Raw genomic sequence first — 23604 nt, forward strand, 5'->3', positions numbered from 1 at the left:
GGGTTCTGTGAGTTCAAAATTATTTTCATAGTAATACTAAGACAGTTTTTGTTTCTTTCACTCTCACTCTCACTCAAGTATAGAGTGGAGTTTCCAGAGGCTACCAGAGGTATATTACAACAGATTGAATTCAGAAGCAGGTAGGAGAATCCAGCTGTCTTCTATTAAGTCAGACATAAAAAGATTTGCAAAAATGTAAAGCAATGCCAATCTTCTCACTGAATTTTCTTTGTTTTGAAAAGATCATAGTTTTCATAAACTATATTAATTTTACTAATTTATTTTTAAATAAGTTAATAAATGTAATGTAGATATTTATTTTAATTTGTAATAAGTACCACAAAACCTACATAAACAAAGGTTTCTTGGGGATCCTCAATACTCTTAAATAGCGTAAAAGGGTTTAAGACCAAAAAGTTTGAGAAACACTGAGTTAGAATTTTTCTATATGAAAGAAGGAACTTTTACTTGTGAACAGTATCATACCCTGAGCCTTTTAGCAGGCTGTGTTTATGGGAATTTTCATCTCTCTCCTAGCACCTCTGTGTTTAGCCGTGAGGCTTCCCCATGCCCTACTTTTCATACATGCAAAGGAGGGCGCTGTCAGTTAACTCTGGCTTATCCTCATTCTAAATCACAATAGCTGAAACTTAAAAGGAGCAACCCCCCCCCAAAACATTCATGGTAACTCAAAAGGATGAAACAGTTCCATCAAACTAAACAACCATCCTATTTAATGGAAAGAATCTTATAAATAGTAAGGGTACTTTTTTCCCCTCAAAACTGGCTGTATTTTGCCATTACTACTATTAGCATATTATCTATTGTTAATATTAATGAATATAAATATACCACAGGACTTCACCTAGCAGTGTGAGACCAGAAAGAATTCCTGTCTTCTTCACTTTATGGGTCTGAATTATTGTTAGTACTGACAGAGTCAAAGCCACATGGCTCTGGGCGAATTCATCCTAGTATTGCTTCTGTGGCGATGGCTCCTGGAGGACTGGTTCATAGGGACCAACGTGGAGACCTGGCGGAGGGCTTTGGAGCAGTTGAATATTGTTGACCACACAACCCTAGTGGAATGTGTTCTGTGTTAGTTTTTCAACCTAAACACTTTCTGGATAAATTATGGTAGACATTGGATTATGATTATGGCCACAAAATCTTTAATATGAACTAAGGGGGATAAAGATCCATAGGCAGCAAACTAGTGATCTGATAATCTTTGTGTTGCAATGAATTAGCACAGAGCTTTTTTGAAAAAGTCAATTACTTTGAGAATATTTTAGAAAGTTGTTTGACAAATCTTTAATGTCAGATGGTTCTGGTGGTGCAATGGCATTTTACTATTTACTACACATTAGACCTCAGCATCTTTTCATGGCAGTAAAAATGCATCAAGAATCTAATTTTAATGTGGCTATGCCATGATTTATTTGTTTAATCTCTATTTGTTGTTTCTACTTAGCATGTATACATTTAAATTTCTAGAAATGGAAACGCAGAATCAAAAGATACATGCATTTTTAAGAATTTTGATGTACATTGTTAAATTACCCCCCTGAAAGGTGGTGACAATTTATAATTCCAGAGGAATGTTTGAAAATATTGTTTCTCCATAATTTTGAAGACCTGGGATTATCCTTCTTTTAAATCTTTGCCAATAATAAGGACATTAATAGGGACAACCTAACCCTGCTTATCATAAGACCCTACCTCAGACTATTTGATTTAGTCAATCTACCTCGGAGCTCCAGAATTTCTATTATAGAGCTGAGATCTTCTACTCTAAGAATAGAAAGAACATCGTCCTAGGAGTTGAAAGATAGGGGTTCAAGTCCTAGTTTTGCCACTCACTGTATGGTCATGGCATGCTATTTAACATCCTTTAATCCTGGTTTTTAAATAGCATAAGATGGTTTTAAAGATTGGATGAGCAAATGAATGTGTAATGGACTACTGTATTATTACATTGTTTTTGTGATCCTTGAGCCTGGGTTTGAGCCAAGTATAAACTGACATTGTTATCACTGTTAATAGTACCATAGAGTTAGGCCAGGAAGACTCAAGTGCATAAGGAACTTCTCTTGGGGGTCAAAGGCCCCATTTTGTTTGCAGCATGTGGTTCTCAGGATGCAGACCAGGATCTCTCTCTACTCTGTTCTCAAGGGTCCATTTAAAGATCAGCATGTGCTCAGGTTAGAAGTCAGTGGTTTGCATCTTGTATTTGATAGTTAGTATATATGACCAGCTATTGGCCAGCTACTCTTAATGAGATCAATCTCACTAGTCTAGTTCAGCAATTTTCAACCAATGTGCTGTAAGAATTTTTAAAACATGTAGTACCTGACTATTAAGTCAGGAGCACTGACCTCTTTTTCCTTAGATTGTCAAGTAAAAAAAAGACAACTGCCAACACAACAATAACTATCTGGTGTGAATAAATCAAAATTATACCTATTTTTTTTTGCCAGATTGAGAGCAAATATATCTTTAGGTGTGCCACAGAATTTTGGTAATTATTTTATGTGTGGCATGAGATGAAAAATGTTGAAAATCACTGGTTTAATGGATTTATGTGCTAGATAGTAATAGGAAGCAAGAGAGGTCAGCCCAACTATAAAAGACATGCTTTGTTGTTGAAAACAATTCTTTTTCCTAATTCCAGCTCACATACTTGTGATATACATCTACAATTTATAAAGAACAAAAGAATTAATAAACTGGTGTACTTAACAGAAAGCACACCTTGTTGCCCTTTAGAGAATTTTTAAGAAACAACTGTGCATGCGTGGAAAACCATTTAAATTATTTAGCTAAGATTATGACGTTAAGAGACATATTTTAGTAACAGCGCATAACTTTAATAAATTTTGTTCTAAAAATACCGTGTTTGTGTGACATTACATTTTCATACAGCAAAGGTATGGAAAGAAAGATTCAGGAAGATCAAAGTGTGGGAAGCACACTGGACTCTGTGCCTAACAGATGTAGCTGTTAAAAATAACACACGCTTTAGTGTAGCCTCATACTTAATGTGCAAACCAACCCATCAAGGCTTGGTTTGAAGCAAGTCAGTTTTTTTTGACAAATACGCCTTCTCCTTTTCTTAGAATGGTACCTATTAGCTAATGTTGCATCTCAGAACATTGGAAGAAACTCAAGATAAGTGTTGTGGAGCAAGGGTAAATTTAGAGGGAAACAGAGGGAACTAGAAAAAGCCCTTATCCAGGGAGCTTGATCATGGACATTTGCCGCTACTGAACTTTTAGCTGGAGAGATGCTTTATTTTAATGTGACTTGCAGGCAGGGTGTGGCTTTTGATCAGGAGCTGACATTAATGATCAGGGTCAGCTGTGGTTAAAGCTTGTTTTTTCCATCATAAGAGGATCATCAGGGGGAAAAGTCAGCATATTTCAATACTGTAAACTGTTTTGGGCTGGTTCAGCCATTTGGCAGCCCTATAAACGGAGTAGGGTTTCATTGAAAGAATGAGAACTGAGAAATATATGTTCTTCTCCTTCCAGCTGAGGTGGATGCTGTTCCAATGTAGAACTAGCATCTGAGTGCTAATTTTAAGAATTGGATCTTGTTACTTTTTTTCCTGAAAATATGATAAACATCATAAATACATATTCAAAAATATGATAAAAGTTTGGCATTATAGATATATTTTTTGGTGTGAGCTAAATGTAATGATTATGTAGAAAAAATAAAAGGGAAAAAGGCCACTTATCAACTCCATATTGGTTATTGGTAATTGGTACCATCAGTATAAAGTGAGGATGGGTTCAAGGTGATTTTTAAGGTCACTCTCAGTTCTAATGTTCTGTATATTATTAGTTCTTTTTAATTCCTTAAGTATTATACTTTTTATTCAGATGTTTAATGAGATAGAGTGGTATTTCTGTCAAGATCCTGGTAGGGAGCAGTGGCATTCTTTGAAAAGTTTAACTAAGAAGAGTTTCATGAAGGGACTCTTCAAAGAGGCATGGTCAGGGTAAGGGAACTGAGATGGGATGGTGAGGCACCTGGAGCCTTTAAGAGCAACATGTTATTGTCTCTGGACCTCAAGGTCTTAAATGGAAACAATGCTCGGGCCACTGAAGAGGGTACCTGAGGGAGGTAGACACCACCACTGTCAGATCTGTGGTGTCTTGGGGAGAGAAAATACCTATCCTCTCTCTTCTCCAATCCTCTGACATGGAGGATGCTGTGGGAAGATTTTATGAATCAGGCTAAGAAGAGGAATATATCACTTAGGCTCACCTCCTGTTGGCTAGTGCCTGGACATACCTAATTGTAGAGGATGGTGGGAAATGTAGTTCTTCTGTGTGCCTAGAAAGAAGAGGACAGTATCAGCATTGGTGATTACCAGCAGAAGATTAAGAATGACTCCCAATTTTCTGCCCAGAGCACCTGGTGGGTTGTTTGGCTTTCTTGTCTTCTGTTGGTAACTTTATCCATAATAACTGCTAGCTTTTCCTCTCATTTCTACTTTCTCTTCACAGGCTCCTTCTTGGTTATAATCAGCATATATAGTTCTTACACAACTCTCCCATTTCACCTTCCCCAAATTCCTCTTTTCATTTACCCTGCTTTATTTTATTTTCTTCATAGTACTTATCACTATATGAAAGCATATTTAATTGTTTACTGTCCTCATTGGTATTTTAATCTTTAAAGGGCAGTGACTTTTCCATATTCCTTACTATATATTTGTTCTTATAACAGTGAATGACCCACAGTAGGTTCTCAAAATTTGTGTTTAGAGGAAGTATCACAGGATTCCATGAACCATCTTAACCATTGTACCATTATTCTTTCTTCCTAATCTTACATATGCCCACTGGGTGTTCTCTCTATTGCATCACTTCTGTTTCTCTCCTTACAGCTTTTCCCTTGCTTTCTCTAGTTTGATTTATATTTTGCCTTACAGATTTTCTAGTTAGTCTAATGAAAGAGGTTTCACTGGTGGGACCAGAAGCCATACTAACTTCTTAACAGTCCATATTCCATTTTTAACTTCCTTTATATATTGTCAGGTTTCCATCTAATGGTTGCTATTTATTTGTTGCCACTGCCTTCTAAGTTCCTTTACTATTGTTCCCATTCAATTTCTGTTACAATCTCTTGCCTCATCTCAGGACTCAACTTCTGTTCAGGCCAGTCGGTTCTCTTGAGGTCTTGTAACAGTTTTGGAAGTTTTTTCTCTCTCACCAGTCCTCCTCTCTTTTAGCTACATAACTTTATCTAGACCAGTGGTTCTCAACCTTCCTAATGCCGCGACCCTTTAATACAGTTCCTCATGTTGTGGTGACTCTCAACCATAAAATTATTTTCGTTGCTACTTCATAACTGTAATGTTGCTACTGTTATGAATCATAATGTAAATATCTGATATGCAGGATGTATTTAGGCAACCCCTGTGAAAGGGTCATTCGACCCCCAAAGGGGTCACGACCCACAGGTTGAGAACCGCTGATCTAGACAGTTAGAAATAATAGGTAAAGATCAAGTATTTACTAGGTGTTCTTTTTCTTCCTTAACTCTGACTCCATTCTTTCAGTTTTCCATTATTGTATAGCAAACCACCTGAACTTAAGGTAGAAAACAACAGCTACTGTATTATATTCATGGATTTTGTGTAGCTGGAATTCAGAGAGGGCAATCGTTTTTGCTCCAGAATGTCTGGGTTCTCATCTGGGAATGCTCAAAATACTGGGATTGATTTGAGTGGCTGAGTGTTGGGAGCTGGCTTCTTTATTGACATGTCTGGTGGCTGGGCCGAGTGATTCGAAGGCTTGGACTATTACCAGAGTTGCCTACACATGGCCTCTTCATGTGGGTTGGGCTGTGACAGCTGGATCTGGGAGGAACATCTGGAGACAGAATGTTCCATGAGACTGAGGCAGAAGCTTCGAGGCTTCTTTCTAACTAGTCTCAGAAATCATGCAGTGACACCTCCATAGCATTCTTTTGATTACAAACAAGTAACAAAAGCTGGCCTGGGTTCAAGGGGAGGGAAATTCAATTCTCCCTCTGGATGGGGGAATAGCAAGGCCGTACTGAGAAAAGCAATATGGGGTGGAAGAGTATATTGTGGGCCATTATTGGAAAATACAGTCTGCTACGTTGATCTAGATATTGTTGATGGGATTTTCTCTGTTGACCTCACTGAGGTTGAAATGCCCTGAGGCCTTGTCACTCAAAGTGTCATCCAGGGACAAGAAGCATCAATATCACTTCAAGATTTATTAGAAATATAGAATCTCAGACCACTGAGTCAGAATCTGCATTGGTAAGATCTCCAGATATTCATTTACACTTTGAAGTTTGAGAAATTCTGCCCTAGGGAACATGGACCATGATGTGGGCTTGCTAACATCCACCTGATAACAAATGCCGAGGGAATAGTTGAACTGATCTGGATTAAATTCCTATTTACAAGCAGAATTTCTGTACTTTAAATTATGTGTCTCATACTATTTTGACTCTATTATGTTAACTGCAAGCTTGCTTATCGTTTTAGAAATAGTATATTTATCTTCAATATGTATCTTTATATTGTACTAGAGGCCCGGTGCACAAAAATTTGTGCACTCGGGGGAGGGGGAGTCCCCCAGCCCGGCCTGTGCCCTCTCGCAATCTGGGACCCCTCGGGAGATAACGACCTGCTGGCTTAGGCCTGCTTCCGGGTGGCAGAGGGCAGGCCCAATCCCTAGGTGCAGCCCCTGGTCATGCACAGAGCAGGGCGGATTGGGAGGTTGCGATGCCACCCTCAGTCACGCTCAGGGTAGGGCCGATTAGGGGGTTGGGGCACCGCCCCTTGTCACACTCAAGGCAGGGTCGATGGGGAGGTTGCGGTGCCACCCCTGTCATGCACAGAGCAGGGCTGATCAGGGGGTTGGGGCGCTTCCCCCTGTCACGCACAAAGCAGGGCCAATCAGGGGGTTGAGGAGCTCCCCGCTGTCACTCACAGAGTAGGGCCAATAGGGGAGTTGGGGCACCGCCCCTGTCACACACAGAGCAGGGCCAATGGGGAGGTTATGGCTCTACCCTGTCACACACAGAGCAAGGCCCGTGGAGGGGGGTGGGGGCGCCACCCTCTATCACCCACAGAGCAGGGACGATCAGGGGGTTGGGGCTCCGCCACTGTCATACTCGGGGCAGGGCTGATGGAGAGGTTATGGCTCTACCCTGTCACAGAGCAGGGCCCGTGGGGGGAGGGGGGGTTGGGGTGCCGCATCCTGTCACACACAGAGCTGCAGGGCCGATCAGGGGGTTGGTGTGCTGCACCCTGTCAAACACAGAGCTGCAGGGCAATCAGGGGATTGGGGAGCTCCCCCCTATCAGGCATAGAGCAGGGCAGATAGGGAGATTGTGGCCCAGCCCCCTGTCACACACAGAGCCGCAGGGCGATCAGGGGATTGGGGAGTTCCCCCCTATCAGTACATAGAGCAGGGCAGATAGGGAGGTTGTGGCCCAGCCCCCTGTCACACACAGAACCGCAGGGCAATCAGGGGGTTTGGGCGCTGCCCCCTGTCACGCTGATCCCGGTGCCGGGAGCCTCGCTGCTCCGCTGATCCCGGTGCTGGGAGGCATATTACCCTTTTATTATATAGGATAGATGCCTGGTGCATGGGTAGGGGCCGGCTGGTTTGCCCTGAAGGGTGTCCTGGATCAGGGTGGGGGTCCCCACTGGGGTGCCTGGCCAGTCTGGGTGAGGGGCTGAGGGCTGTTTTCCGGAAGCGAGTGACTGAAGCTTCCAACCGCTCCTTGTTTTCTTCTTTTTTTTTATTCTGGGCCAGCTTTAGCTCTGAGGCCTCGCCTCTGAAAACATCGATACAATATTGCTAAAGCCTGGCTGAATGAAAGCTGATTTCTGGAGTTTTGTTTAGCTTCTTATTTGCAACATAGTACATAGTTGCTTAGAGTTGCAACTGAGAGGCCGGCAGCGGCAGGCGGGGAACGTTGGAGTCTGCAGTCACTGAAGCAAGCAAGCCTCCCTGCTCGCTTCCAGCTGCCTGGCTGCCGGCCGCCATCTTGGCTGACAGTTAATTTGCATATACTCACTGATTAGCCAATGAAAAGGGTAGCGGTGGTACGCTAATTACCATGTTTCTCTTTTATTAGTGTAGATTATAATGCACAATCCTAGCTTTAATAATTAGTCCTTAAGCTCCTTCACTAAAGCAGGTTTGGAATAATGATGTACTTTGGTATGTATTATAATGCTATTTTGAATAATTTCTAAGATCAAAAAGTTAGTTTCGTTTGGATTTTACATTCCCCTTAAACTATTTTTTAATTGTTGGAATTTATAAAGCTTTTTCTCTTCTGTGACAGCTGTTAGTAGATAAACTATTTTCTTTTGAATGAAAGAATATGATTTTTAATTTCTTCCTTATGACTTAATTTAAGATACCCTGATTCATTCTGTAAACATTTAAAAACCTGAGAAATGTATACATACATAGAGTTCAATTCATAGGTCCCATTTACTCATGTATTCTTTAAATAGTCATCTTTTTAAAATTTGTTTTGGAGTAAGGGAATAAATATCCAAAAAGTCATTTTGATTGGCACATTACTTTTTAGGCAGTTTTTCTCAAATTATAATTTCCAGACTACTACTATTTGCAGCATCTGAAATGCTTGTTAAAACTGCAGATTTCTGATCCCCATCCCAGTCTTTTTGAATCAGGCTCTCTGGAGTTGAAACACGGAAAAGTCTCTGAGGTTGGGACCTAATTTCCTTGGCACACTGAAGTTTGCAACCTACTTTAGGTTAGTCTTATGATCATATCTCAAGTTATTTATCATGGAAATAAGTGGGTCTTGGGATACTGGCAGGGAACAACAACTTGTCAAATTCATATTTTTCCTGGGAGCTCTAACATTGAAAGATAATTTAATTGGAAGTCACTTTAGAGATTATCTAGTAAAACTTTTGTAATGTTACAGATTTTGAAACCGAGCCCCCAAAAGCTTAAATGACTTTTCAAAAGTCATATTAATTAGTAGCAAAGCTATGACCGGAACCCAAATCTTGTGTGAACCAAGCTAGGTTCCTCCTCTTTTGCTAAGATGAGGTAGGTTCATCTTCTATTTAATCATAAGGCATCTATTGGTCTGCTTTAATTGGCCACATTAATAAATTGAATGTTTTCAGAGTATTTGATCTTATTAAGGCTTTAGTCAATCTGATTTAAGTTTTTCTCAGAGATTTTTTTCTATGTCCTCATAAACCTTCTCATGGTTCAGGAAAAATTACTAGATAAAATGCCTTACCATGAAAAGCCATATATTGATCAGTTATATAATGCACAGAATTTACAAAATAAAAGTAAACTAGTTTTGCAGGAGAAGCAAAACTGAGCCTTTTACAAAAATATGAGAGAATTTATTTTATTTATTTGTGTGTTTTTTCTGGATTCTCACAGAGTAAACAGTATATGATTATAATATTGAGAGAGATCCTCAATAACAACCATATTGTTATTACAGTAATGAGCTTTCTTGGGTCTCTTTTTGTGTAATCTCTTTCATCATAGGCCGATAAGTTAACATTTTATACAGTTGAATAAAAAAAAAAAAGTCCTATTAGGGGCCCAAATAATGGAGGTCTGGCTTAATGGAGGCAAGGATTGGTAATGGAGATTAGGGAAAATTAGTGGAACTAAACTGGATGCATAGGAAATCCTCCAGTCTTTAGGAAATCCTCCTAGAATTTTATTTTTTACAATATAGATTTTGATAAGAATCAGGCAGCAAAGTTTTGGAGATTATGCTCTCTAATTAAGGAACTGAATTGGTGATGTCCAGTGTAACTAATTCATTTGCTTTAACAATTAATTGAATTGTGAGTCAAGATGGCATAATCCCCCCTTTTTCTTTCCCTCCCTCCTTCCCTCCCTCTCTTCTTTTTTTCCTTTCTTCCTTCTTTCTGGAGGGCCCATTCATTCGCTTCATAGACTAGATTCTACAAACATACCTTTAGTATTATCAATTTCCAGGGAACTGTTACACGCTGTTGAGACTCAGAAGTCATCCAGAGGATCATTGTTGAATGAAATGACAGCCAAACGCAATATAAATCTGGAGTTTATCAGATTTGTATTTTGGTTTAGCTGACATCGTTCTCAGCATCTCTTAATTTCCAAGCACTAGCACAATTCACATAAAAATTATGATAACATATTGACAGTGAAAAGTACTATAGAAATATTGATAAGATACTGACTGTCCAAAAAGAGTAAAAAAAAATGTTCTGCCTTTGAAATAATTGAAGGCTTTATGGAAATCTATGGCAAGGCTTAGGGTATATTTTAGCTACTTAAAAATGTTTTTATTGGTTTTAGAGAGACAAAAAGGGAGAGGGAGAGAGAAATATCCATTGGCTGCCTGCACACCCCCTACCAGGGATAGAGCCTGCAACCCAGGCATGTACCCTAACAGGGAATCAAACCTGTGACCTTTTGGGTGCATGAGACGATGCTCAACCAACTGACCCACACTGGCTGGCTTAGCTACTTTTTAATCTTCATGAATTTTATCCAAATGCCTTCCACATAATTACGCTTCTTTAATATAAATAGTGTATTTTGTTAACAAATACAGATTGGAATCTGTTTTCCTCTATTTTCCAGCCTTCTGAACTATTTTTGCATTCCCTAACCACTGTGCTGTAGGGATATCATTGAAATACCCCTGAAATTCAGGAAAGATTTGTAAATCATCTTCATGTAATAATATCTGTCTATTCTAAAGGTAAAGTGGAATCAGGCAATGTGTTCAGTTGCCACCTTTATACAATAAAAGTTGGAGAAAGCAACACAGTGAAATGGTGATTCTCAAAACTTGTTTTCATGGAACTTTAGTGAGCTAAGATATAGTTGTTGTACCACTAAATTATAATGATAATCTTTTCAATATTACATACACATTTATTCTCACACGCATTAATATAAAATTTTCTCAATGTCTCTTCCAGACATTTAAACATAAACTAAGTTTAATTAAAATAGTTGAAAACTTAAACTAGACATTTAAAACTTATTACTGCTTTTCTGTTATGTTGAAATTGCAACCAATTTAGCATAACATAATGCATATGTAGTTAACCTCAGTTTGTTATTTATTACATTATTTGGCACATTTTTCCTGGCATTCAAAAAAAAATAAGCTACCTCTCTCTGCTCTCATGCCTTAATGATTTGAGAATCACTGCAGTAAAATAATTTTGGGTGTCACAATTATAAATGGAATGTCTCCAAAGCATACATTTTTTTTTAGACTATCTGGCACAGAATTTTCAAGAAAATCTTAGTAATTCTTGTTGGAACTCCTTTTAAAATGACTTTCTACAGATTTTAATTTTAAACCAAGTCAAACACAGTTTAGTTTTTTCTTAGTGACTGATGTTTATTATTACCATCCTATAAAGACTAGGATTTTATATTTGTTGCAGGGCTTTGACGTTTATAAGGGCACTCATAGACATGATCTCATCTGAAACTCCCTGTGCCCCACACTCCTTACTTTCCTCTTCCACTTACACTCTGACGAAGATTAGGAAACCCTCTAACCTGGTTTATAGCATTGGGTATCAACTATGGCTTGAAGACCCCTCTTAGTGAGTAGGGAGTGTGGCCTTTGTAATTGCTGTTTCCATGCTCAGAGGCTATTTGGCTTCATTCTGGATTCTTGGCCGTGTTTGGGTTGAGTGATGGAGCTGGAAGAGTTGACCAGATGAGAGGGGAATTATGCAGCTGGATTTCTGGCATAGATCATTGTTTTCTAAAATCCCCTCTGAAATGCTGTCTGAGGGCTTGTGTGAAGACTTAACTAAAAGATAAGTTTAATATATGCTTAATGCTCTATTAAAGATAAATATTCTAAAAATGTGTCTTAAATTTTGGAGAACAATTTGAGAAATACAGTAAATATTTTCCATTTGGTTCCTGGAATGAGAGAATGGTCAGTGAGCAGGGCTTTGTATCATAAAGGGAAATTAATGAAATGTTTTCTTAAATTACATATATATATATATATATATATATATATATTAATTTCAGAGAGGAAAGGAGAGGGAGATAGAAGTAGAAACATAACTGATAAGAATCATTGATCGGCTGCCTCCTGCACGCCCCCTACTGGGGATCGAGCCCGCAACCTGGGCATAAGAGTGAAGGGGAAACTAATTCATGTAGAGGGGGGTAGTACTTTGGGACTAGGGCCCATGTGGTTGGTGCAGAAAGAGCAAGGTATAAAACATTGGAAGCCCAAAAGATAGAGAAGGCCAGGCCATGTAGGGCTTTGTAGGCCATGGTTAGGAGTTCAGATTTTAAGACTTTCCTATATAGTAGGTTGAGGTAATATAAGTTCTTCATACCCTTGTTTCCCAGAACTGCCCTGCAGTTCTCTGAGTGAATAGGATACTCACTGTCCTCAAGCATGTCTTGGGCTTTTGCACTTCATATCCTTTGCTCAAGTCTGAGCTGTCTCACTTCTAATGCCTATGTCACACCACCAGCATGACAATCCTCCCACCTTTTCAAGATCACCACGTCCCTAAAAATTCTTTATCCTCTCACTATACCATTCATTCATGTAATTTTTCATAAAAAAAGTTTTGAAAATATACTTTGTGCCAGCCATTGTGATGGTGGTTAAGGAGACAAAGGTGAATTAAGATAAACAAGTCTGCCTCCAGAACTGACAGTGCCTTGGGAGACAGAACAATAAATTTGGCATTCAGGTAAAACAACCTGGAATTTGTGTTGAGAAGAAAGAACACACTGTTCCTGAGTCAGAATGATTGGCTAAGATGGGTCCTAATTTATTTGGGGTCACCTAGTCTATGTGGGAAGAGAGTCAGAAAATCACTTTTAGGGAAGTAAGCTGAGACCTGGAGAGGAAAAACAAATAGCTAAGGGAAATGTGGCATGGTGAGAGAAGAGAGTTGTAGACAGAATCAACAGACTTTCAAAGGCCTGAAGCTATAAAGAGCTTGAGAACATCTAAGGAAAACCTAAACTGAACAAAGGCCCCTCATTCTGGGGCAATAGTGAGGTGAGAAAGGAGTGTGGCTTTTGTGATAGCTCCTTCCATGCTTAGAGGCTATTTGGCTTAATTCTGGAGTTTTAGCAGTTGAGTGCTTGAGGCTGTTAGGCAGGGCTAGTTGATGCAGGCCTTGAAAGCTGTGGTAGGGAGTGTGGTTTTAAGTGCAATGTGCAATGAGAAGCAATTGAGGTGTTGTAGACAAAAGAGTAACATGATTTTATTTGAGGTTGAGACTGCCATCTGTTCATCAAAATCCAGTTGTCTTTTCTCCCTGGGCACACAGCCAGATCCCATTTCCTGCCTCTCTTGACTGTTGGCTGTGCAGTCGACCCATGGAAGTAAGTGGTAGTGGTGAACACCGGACTAAGCCTAGCTCATGACACCCTCCCATGTGGGCTTCCTCCTGCTGTTTCCCCTTCTGACTGCGCAGACTTGGGAGCCGTATAGAAATGGCAGAGCACCATCAGCCTGGACACCTGCATGTCTGTGTGGAACCAAACCTCCTGTCAGCTTGCATAGAACTGTCCTGAACTTTCATGTGAGCAAGAAAGAAGTACCTGATTTTTGAGCTGTTCGTACATGCTCAGTCCATGTGTTACCACATTCTAGTTTATCTAAAATTAATATGATGTTTTGAAAGAACAGTTTTGGCTGCTGAGCTCTGTGAAAATGTGAGACAGTGTGAACAATAGCAACGGCCCAAGTGAAGACCCATTGTGATGGAGGCTAGGGAGATTTCAGTTAAAACAGATTTTAGATAATCTTGGATGTAAAATCAACAGCTCCTACTGATAGTTTGCTGTGCAGTAAGATTGAGCATAAAAAACACACTTAATTTGACTCTCAACTGCCATATCACTCACTTTCTGGACTGAATACCTTTAGGCATATATTTTATTTATTTGACTAGAATGCCCTCAGTTAGAGGGCAAATAAACCATGTCTTTGAGAATATTTTATTTATTATGGTGTGTAGTTCAGTACTTTTTAAAATTAACTTTTAAAAAAATTAATGAATATAATTATGACTACAAGGATAGCTCTCAGATTTTCTGTATAGAATTATTGGAGGTCACATGACCCAGCTCTTGCCATGCCAACGATATTACCTCAATCTGGCTTAAATTTTAATTGCCTTCTAAGGGAGAGGTTTCGCTGTTAATTTTGTTCTACCTATGGTCTAGAGGGGGAAGTAACACTCTGGTGCTTGGGATTTGAATATTTGCAATAGAAGGTATGGAGAAATGTCAGAGGCATGTGGGCTAATCCTCACTACCCTCCCTATCACTTTCAAGTGTCCCCAATAGCCATTGCTTTTTGCTCAGAGTTGCTGAATGCTTCAGTGACCACTGTTTCCATCCAGAGTTAGGCATTCACTGGGAGAATCATTATGATCTATGGGAATCTCAAGATAGGAGGTAGTTTCTGTCATCCAAATGAGCAATGATGAGGTCTGTAACTAAGAAAGTGGCAGTGGAAATAGAAGATCCATGCATCCATACCTCTGGGCCCATTTTGTTTGTTAGTTTATTTTGTTCATTAGATTCCACATATAAGTGAGAGCATGTGCTATTTGTCTTTCTCTAAGCTGGCTTATTTCGCTTAGCATAATAGTCTTCGGGTCAATGTTCTTTTTAGTTACAGCCAGAGTTTCTTTAAGATCGTAAAGGCTAAGTGTGGTGAAAGGACTCTGGTGATGTTTCCTTGTAAGATATTGCCCCATAGATTCAAGGGCTGTTTATATGTGCACAGCATCTAGGTGGGTGTAGAATTGGCATCTGGAGACATTATAGTTGGTAAGACCTTCCTGTGAGGCTTAGCACGTATGTAGTTGGTGGTAGAAGTCTGAATGGAAAGGAGCGAGGTACAGATTTGAATGCAGGAGAAAAGCTACAGTCAGAGCTGTATTTACTGAGAACAAATGCTATTTGGTAAGGTGTGCCTACCTTTCATTTCTGTGTTGCTTGATACCAGAATTGTAGAGACATTAGACCAACATGAATTAGAAAGAATGAGAAATTCCTCTCCCCGATCATGTTCCATAAAGGCCAATGACCTGTGAAAATATAGAATAAGTTAAGGGCCTGAGAAGAAAAATATGACTAACCTTTCAATCTGTTATATTTTTTTGAAATAATTACAATTTCCACACTAACGTTATTTTTTCAACATTGTTTTCAAATAAATATACTGAAATTTAAATTAATATACATATTAATATATGACCTTTAAAGTAGATAAATGTAACTATTTGACTGTAATGTAGACTTGATACTTAAGAACAAATTTCAAACAAAACCATCGTTTCTCTTCTATAATACTGAATATAGTCCTGGGGTTTTCTAAATAAACATTCATTTTCTAAAGAAGATGAAACAGAAAGAGACACTAAAAAAAGAGGTGGAAAGAATTAAATGTAAGAATAATCATTTCAGTGTGAAGGATGAAACTTGAGAAGGAAAATAATATATATAAAATCATGATGTTAGATTAAGATAGAACAAATATGAGTTAGTTTTTCAATTTAATAAAAGTAGAAACTTGGAGTTTTCATTGAAGCGTAAAAAGGCTAATTAAAGGCAGAAATAAGTTTATGTACTGAGTGCACTATGGGACTTACTCCTCTCATAGCATAGTAGTATGGAAATGAGATGTAAATGAGTTTAAAAAAAGGGTAACATGCATGTACAGAAGGGCCACACTGAGTTGTTACAGGAAACTAGAAATGTTTCAGGAGTTTACTTGCTCCATAAGATTTCTTTTAGAGATTAAATACCAAGTAGAATATATAAATGCACTTCTTTTGCAGTTTGACGAAATGTATACACTGTATAATTTTCTTATTCTCACCGCATTTAAAGTTCTTATTCTATCTTAAATGAATTTTTTAGTCCTGTCATACATGAATTTATACCTCATATGAATTACTGATATCTCATAATACCTTAAACAATTTTAAATGTATAGCCAAAAGTGGAAAGAAAAAGCATTCGTTTTCACAAATTAAATTCTTACAATTTAGAAAAGGTACTCATGAGGTAAAGGGGGTAGATATTTCTTTAAGAAATTAATACATTTTATGCTTTCTCTAGGCTGGAATGATAAAAAGTCATGGTGATGAGTATTTCATTGAACCCTTGGAAAGAGGTAAGCAGATGGAGGAAGAAAAGGGAAGGATTCATGTTGTCTACAAGAGATCAGCAGTAGAACGGGCTCCCATAGACATGTCCAAAGACTTCTACTACAGAGGTAGGCGTCTCTGACAAGGCTTAATATTATCTGTAATGTTAAGAAATGATGAAAACGATTCTCTTATTCTCTTATCAATTAAGAGAATGTGATTGTCATGTGATCTTGTATAATGTGGAGGCAGCAAAAGAGGTTTATACAGGGGTTTATACAGGCAAAAGTAGGTTTATGGTTGTTTGTATGAAAATAATATAATAAATAATACAAGAATAAACCCTTGTGTTTTGCCTACTCACAGCTCTAAACCTCCTTTTGCCTACCCCTGTATTTATAAAACATGAAATATGGCTTTCATTTTTTGAAATGAATATAGTGCCCTGGCCAGTGTGGCTCAGTTGGTTGGGCATCGTCCCATGCACCTAAAGGTTGCTGGTTCGCTTCCTGGCCAGGGCACATGCCCAGGTTGTGGGCTCCATCCCTGGTCGGGGGCATGTAGGAAGCAACTGATCGATGTTTTCCTCTGACATTGATGTTTTTTCTCTCTCTCTCTCATCTTCTCCCTTCCTCTCTCTAAAAATCAATAAAAATCTTTAAAAATTGTTTAAAAATAAAAATGCATATAGGAATATATGTTATAGGCATTGTTTTATTTCAGTGCAATTTTTGTAGCCCCAATATGTTTGTTATTTATTATTTCTTTTAAAAGTTTCACATTAAAACTGTAATTTTTGTAGCTTATATTAAAATTTGAAAATATTTGTGTTTTCTAGGAGTATCTAAATTATGCTTTATTAATATCACTTAAAACATTTATAATAGTCATATTGACATATCAAAGAGTTGTATTGTGTTTTAAGAGTAGTGTGATTGCTATATTTGAAAATAAGTATGCTATTTGACTGGAAGGTCTGTTTTCTAAAACTTGTTACATGTGGAAGAGACACTGAGTTGAATGCTTTTGTTGAATTTTATTTCAAAATAGTCTGGAGCACTAAAATCAAAATTAAGGCACAAGAAGATTTTCTATTTTTGTTTGTTTTAATGAAATCTGAAAGTAACTTGGCATTAGAGAGATATTCTTGGGTATAAAATTGGGTATAAAAGTTTCCTGTATGGTGAAGAAAGGAAAATTGGGAATCTATGTTTTAAACCAAATCTCAAAAAGTCTATATTTACTTTTGCCAGGCCAACTTTCTGAATTAAAGGTAATGGAAATTTCCTTAGGGAGATTTCAAGGATATAAATAATCTTAATTGAGCAATTATCTATATTCTATATTGAGTTGTTACCTAGTTATTATGTTGATTTTCAGATGTCACTGGCTTCCTTTAATATGCTAGTCTCATTGACTCGTAAAATTTAAAATAAGTGTAAAATGAATATGACCTGAAGTTTTTTCAAAAAATTTCTGATTTGAAACAAAAGATTTGCATTAATAGATGTAGTACTGCGAAATGTGAGCCTGTCCTAGAGGGTCTCTGCCATATAACAGAAAGAGAAGACACCGTAGTTAGACAGTGAAATTAGTAGGTCTACAACATCAAGTTGTTCTGTTTACTTTAGATTAGTACCTTTCTGAGTTCCTTTATCTGTGAATAGAGTTAAAATACATTGCACAATTGTAATAACTATTAGAAATGATAAATGCAAATTGCTGGATATAGTCCTCAATAATAAGAGGTGCTTAATTCGAGGCTGGATATTGTTTTTGTTATTAATTTATTAGTATTCATTATTTTGTGCAAAAGATTTACATGTTACAAATTTTGATAAAGTTGAATAGTTGATTGTCTTCACGTGAATACATTACTGTTAATTCTCATTTATATTTCCATGTTTTAAAAATGTAATTCTAAATGAGAAGGCTGGTTATGTCAAAGGATCGATAGTAGGATACTATCTGTAGCTTTGGTTGTTATATATTAATCATATCTAATATTTCTTTTGAGACAACTGTTAAATATCTTTTAAAAAAAGCATAGCCCAGCCCTAACTGGTTTGGCTCAGTGGATAGAGTGTCTGCCTGCAGACTGACGGGTCCTGGGTTCGATTCTGGTCAAGGGCACATGCCTGGATTGCAGGCTCTATCCCCAGTAGAGGGCATGCAGGAGGCAGCTAGCTGATCAATGATTCTCTCTCATCACTGATGTTTCTATCCCTGCCTCTCTGAAATCGATAAAAATATATTTTAAAAAAAACATAGCCCACATGTTGTGGAATCACATTGGAGGATTGGAGACACGATTAGACATGACGACTGTCATCCTGTTTGCTCCATCTGTCATACCTAGAGTTTCACCAAGCTGTATCCTATTGCTCCATTTCAATTCCTGGTATATCTATAAATATCAGCCCTGGTACTTTTTATTAGTATGCTAACTACAGGGAAAAAGAGAAGATTATTTTTTCTGAAAATAAGAAAATTGTGAGCAATAATATGTTTAATACTTTTTTTGATGCTAAGTTAGAGAAATTTACTAGTCATGGCATATTAATATAAAATAATTGAATGGGATTAAGTTAATTTGAGATATTAATTTTTTAATTATTTAATATTTTATAGTATCAAAATCAACATACCCAGATTTTATAACGTAGACACTGAGACTGTTTATTTTGAGTTTTTCACTTGTGAGTGGAGAAGGTTGCCTTACAGTAGAAGTATTCCACAAAGGAGGGTAATGACATTTTGGAAAGGTTCTCAGTGATCATGGGTGAAAGAAAAAGAGGTTCCTTTGTTAACTCTCAATTACCTTAAAACTTGAACCAAAATAGGACCATTCAGTTTTCTTAGAATGTTCCATGATAAAACCTAGCATGAGCTTAATGATTTTTGTTATCTTATTTATGAAGTTATGATTGAACTGAGTTACTGGTGATATCATTTATCTCCTTTGGAGAATCTTAAATTGTAACCATATATTTTAGAAGTGTAAATCTCTCCCCAAGGCAAAAAGAGATTCAGATTCGGAACTGTAAGTGTACCATATTATAACTTTTAAATTCTTCTTTTAACTTATTGGTTATAGGACTGAGAGCCAAGCTTTTTCGTGGACTAAATACTTTACAGCTAAAAATTAAGAATACATTTTAATACCCCATTTCATCATTTTAAAATGTAAAATTGAACAGATTCTAGGAAGAGAAAGGTATATTGATTTATAAATCAAAACTATAGTATAATATAAAATAGTGCTTTTTCTGGATCAATTCAGGATGTTACTTTAGGAGACACATGAGGTTTTTCCTTAAAAAAGTTATATGAAGAAGAAAAAATACATAAGATTTACTTAGAACGAAACACATTTGCGGGCTATGGTCTTCATAAATTTCTCTGACAGCAAGGCACTTCTGACCCTACAGTTTCATCAATAGGGCCCATGTAATTAAATGCTCTGCATTTTGCTAGTTGTCACAGTAATTGCCTGGCTACATGTCTTGCTTTGTCAGCTTGGCAACTCAGAACTGCCTTTGATTGTTCTGTAGATTGATGCAAGCATTCTAAATTAAATCCGATTTTGATCTAAACTAGGTGAGTAGTAATGAGATAGGAGTCAGATTGGATTGTGATTGAACTAAAATTGATAGGGTTAATTGTTGGAATATATGTTAGGTTTAGAGAGAAAGAGAGTGATCAAGGATGACTTGGACTTCTAATCAGGAAGACTAGAGAATTATCTTTCTAGATTTCAGGTATTTAAAATAGAAATAGAAATAAGCTTGATGGGCAATGACAAGTGGGAATGCATTTGGACATATTGAGTGTGAAGATAAATTAGAACAATGGGTGAAGTAAAAAGTGCATAGTAGCCCTAACCGGTTTGGCTCAGTGGATAGAGCGTATGCCTGCCGACAGAAGGGTCCCAGGTTCAATTCCGGTCAGGGGCATGTACCTTGATTGCAGGCACATCCCCAGTGGAGGGTGTGCAGGAGGCAGCTGATCGATGTTTCTCATCGATGTTTCTCATCGATGTTTCTAACTCTCTATCCCTCTCCCTTCCTCTCTGTAAAAAAATCAATAAAATATATATATAAAAAAAGTGCATAGTATATTTTCATAATCATGTCCCAGATTCAGTGCATGAATGGCCTATATACATGTTCTGGTAGAAGTGGGTAAAGGTTAGCTTCGGAGTCAGGTGAAAGCTATTGACTTGTGGATGCTTGGAATGTCTCTGCTAGCCTTCTACTCTCTCATTCTCAACTCTGTATCATTGAGAATAGAAGGTGTACAATGCACAGAAATGGAAGCCCATGAAAAATGTTTGCTACCTATCACTATAGGAGAGGAGGAAATTATGTCCTCAACAAAACAAGAACTAAAAAAAAAATATATTCTTCTTCTACATTCAAGAACCCTAAGCTATTTCATTGATTGAATGCTAACATCTATTTCTATTCCTTCCTCTAAAAAAGATTTATCTGGGTTTCCAGTAAAAGTCACGACTTTGAACCTATGGAGATATTATATTGTATGGTGCAGCTCAACAGCAAAAACAACCTGCAACCATTCCAATATATTGCACAAATTCTCTTTCCTTGACTCTCAAAAGGGAATTTGTATTGTTTTTGAAATGTGAAAAAATATGAAGAGCTGTTTAAACATACATTGAACTCAGAAAATCACAGATTCAGTGCTCTGCTTTTAGAATTACTCTTTAAAAAATAAGTCCTAAAGCACTTTTAGATTTGGTAGAATAAATATTCTCCTCCAGCCCTAGCTGGTTTGGATAGAGCATAGGCCTGCAGATTGAAGGGACTTCAGTTCAATTCTGGTCAACGGCATGTACCTCATTTGCAGGCTCCTTCCAGGCCCTGGTCAGGGCTCATGCAGGAGGCAACCAATCAATGTGTTTCTCTTACATCAGTGTTTCTTTCTGTCTTTCCCTCTCTTGCACTCTCTCTAAAAATCAATGAAAAATGTCCTCCATTGAGGATTTAAAAAAGAAATTATCTTCCCTTGCAGAACCTGCAGGTATTCATAACACAAAGCACTGTCAATTTCTGACAAAAAAAAATAACCACCCTTTTCATTTTAACAACAAACATGCACTTGGCATGCTTATGATAAAGAAACTTATCTACTTCTTTATGGAGGGAGAGTTGAATTTACTTTATTTTCTGATTCCTGCTTTGGGAGTATGGAATTCACACCCATTTTTGGCATCTTTGGTTTGGACAAAATTGTTTCATAGTTTATGGTCTTTGAATTTTTATTTGTTAACAACATGTCTAGTAAACCATTAAAGAATCATAAAGTTCACCGCCAGCATTTAATTAGTCATCAGTTTAAACTCGGATTAAAAAAAAAAACAACCCAAAACAGAACAAAATATACCCCTGACCATCTCTTAAGAATGTGTACATGGTCATTAGTAAGAAAGTTAGCTTTAGGCAGTCTGTTTTGTTTTAGGGTGTGGGGGCTGTTACTTTTATGACATCAGCTTTTCATATTTTTTATTTAATCCCTAGGCCCTTAGGTCTCTCCCTTCAAATTACAAACTATTCATTCACCAGAAGCTTTGTGTTAAAGTAATTTTTGTAATTACTTCCTACTAGTGGGAAACAAGGAATAGTAAGCCTTTATCTCCTAGCTTCCTTTCAGGATTTTCATTTTCCTGCATGAACCCAAGTGCTTGTGATGCTGGTGTGGTTGCCATGGCGCTGTGAAGGAGTCTTTGTCCCAGGTGGGAAACATGTACAAGTCTGAATGATTTGGGAGTTGCTCCTGGTTGCTGGGGAATGAAACTATGAAACAAGAACTGGAATAATGGGAAGACTATTCCTTATTTTAGGAGTCCTAGGAACAGAGTCCTCCTTGAATCTATAGACATGTCAATAGGTGCTAAAACCCCTTGTAATTGCAAGTTCTCATGACCTATGCCCCGATCAAAGAGAAACATTGATAGGCTTTGTAATACACATGTGTGCACAAACATACATGCACACACACACACACACACACACACATCAAACAAGAGAAATGAAATTGAGCAGATTTTTAAAATTAAATAAAGAATGGAACATAATATGTCTAAATCATTAAGATCTGCTAAGTATCAGCCATTCTTTTAGGTAGATGTTAAATGACAAAAACTTCCCAACTGTGTAGTTTAGTTTATCATCTGAGGGTTAGCCATTCATTAAGGATAGTACCATTGGATTCATATGGAAATACTAATTATATTTATTACCTTCCTTTTCAGTTAGATTTTCTGTCTTTTATAATCTAGGTATTTATAACAATTGTTGATCAAAATTAAGGCAACTGAAGATTGAATTATTACATAAAGTAACCAGGAATCAGGGTGATAGTTAAAGAGCTCTCAGATGTGAAACGTAAGAGTAATACTTTTTATTAAAATATCTTACTGGGCTATTCTATCTCTTCATGAATAGTTTTTAAAAAAAGGAATTTGTTTATGAAATAAACTTCATATTGTTTCCAATAAAGAACTGAAGTGGAAAGACTATTGAGAATTCAGAGTTGCTGAACTACTATTTAGTTTTTGATGTGGCATTAATGGAAAAAGAATTGGAAGGTTTTAGATATATCTGGGAGATTGAAGTGCAATTGAAAGCAGTTAATTTATCTGAGGGTAGAAAGTTAATGCAGATAATTTAGGCCAGATCTTATGAATTAAATGACTGCCTACTCAGAAGTAACTACAGAGTAGACCCTTGAACAACATAGGGATTAGGGGCACCGACCCCCGTGCAGTCAGAAAACTGGGTATAACTTTTGATTCTCTACCAAACTTTACTATTAGCCTGCTATTGACCAGAAGCTTTATTAAAAATATAAACAATTGATTATCACATATTGTATGTTATATGTATTATATTCTTAATCTTACAATAAAGTATGCTACAGAAAAGAAAATGGCATTAAAATCATAAGGAAGAGAAAATATATTTACAGTACTGTACATGTTTATTGATCTGCGTATGTAAGTGGAACTGTGTAGTTCAAATCTGTGTTGTTGAAGGGTCAGCTGTCTACCAGTTTACTCATGAGGGAGCAATTAATACCAAGAAGAAATTTTGTTAGTAATTAAAATTCATTTATTCTTTCTAAATATAAAATATGTCCTATTATAAAAATATGCTTTTAGTGTGGTTTTATTCATGTCAACCATTTTTGCTTAGAAGGGATAGACTGTTTTAAGTAAAATATTAAGTACATTTTGACAGTGCTCTTGTCAAGTGTGCCTGCTTTAAACACATGGTCAAACCTATACTTATTTTCTTTACATGTACAGCTTATAAACTTTCATGTTAGTGAGTGGGGAGTGTTTGTGTAAGGAATTGAGTGTTTCTGGAGGTTCATTACTTCTAACT

General features: G+C 37.3%; 1 protein-coding gene across 2 annotated transcripts in view; it reads left to right on the forward strand.

The window, feature by feature from the left end:
* Positions 1–23604, forward strand: part of ADAMTS3 (ADAM metallopeptidase with thrombospondin type 1 motif 3) — a 251866-nt gene that overhangs the window by 101699 nt on the left and 126563 nt on the right. For both annotated transcript variants that reach the window (XM_070395237.1, XM_070395246.1), the window contains one exon: positions 16167–16323. In XM_070395237.1, coding sequence (XP_070251338.1) covers positions 16167–16323 — 157 coding nt within the window. The remainder of the gene's footprint in view (positions 1–16166; positions 16324–23604) is intronic.

The sequence above is a fragment of the Myotis yumanensis genome, unplaced genomic scaffold (assembly GCF_028538775.1).
Source record: "Myotis yumanensis isolate MYYU_CA2020_CCGP unplaced genomic scaffold, mMyoYum1.0.hap1 SCAF_1, whole genome shotgun sequence".
In the NCBI taxonomy this organism is placed as follows: Eukaryota; Metazoa; Chordata; class Mammalia; order Chiroptera; family Vespertilionidae; genus Myotis; species Myotis yumanensis.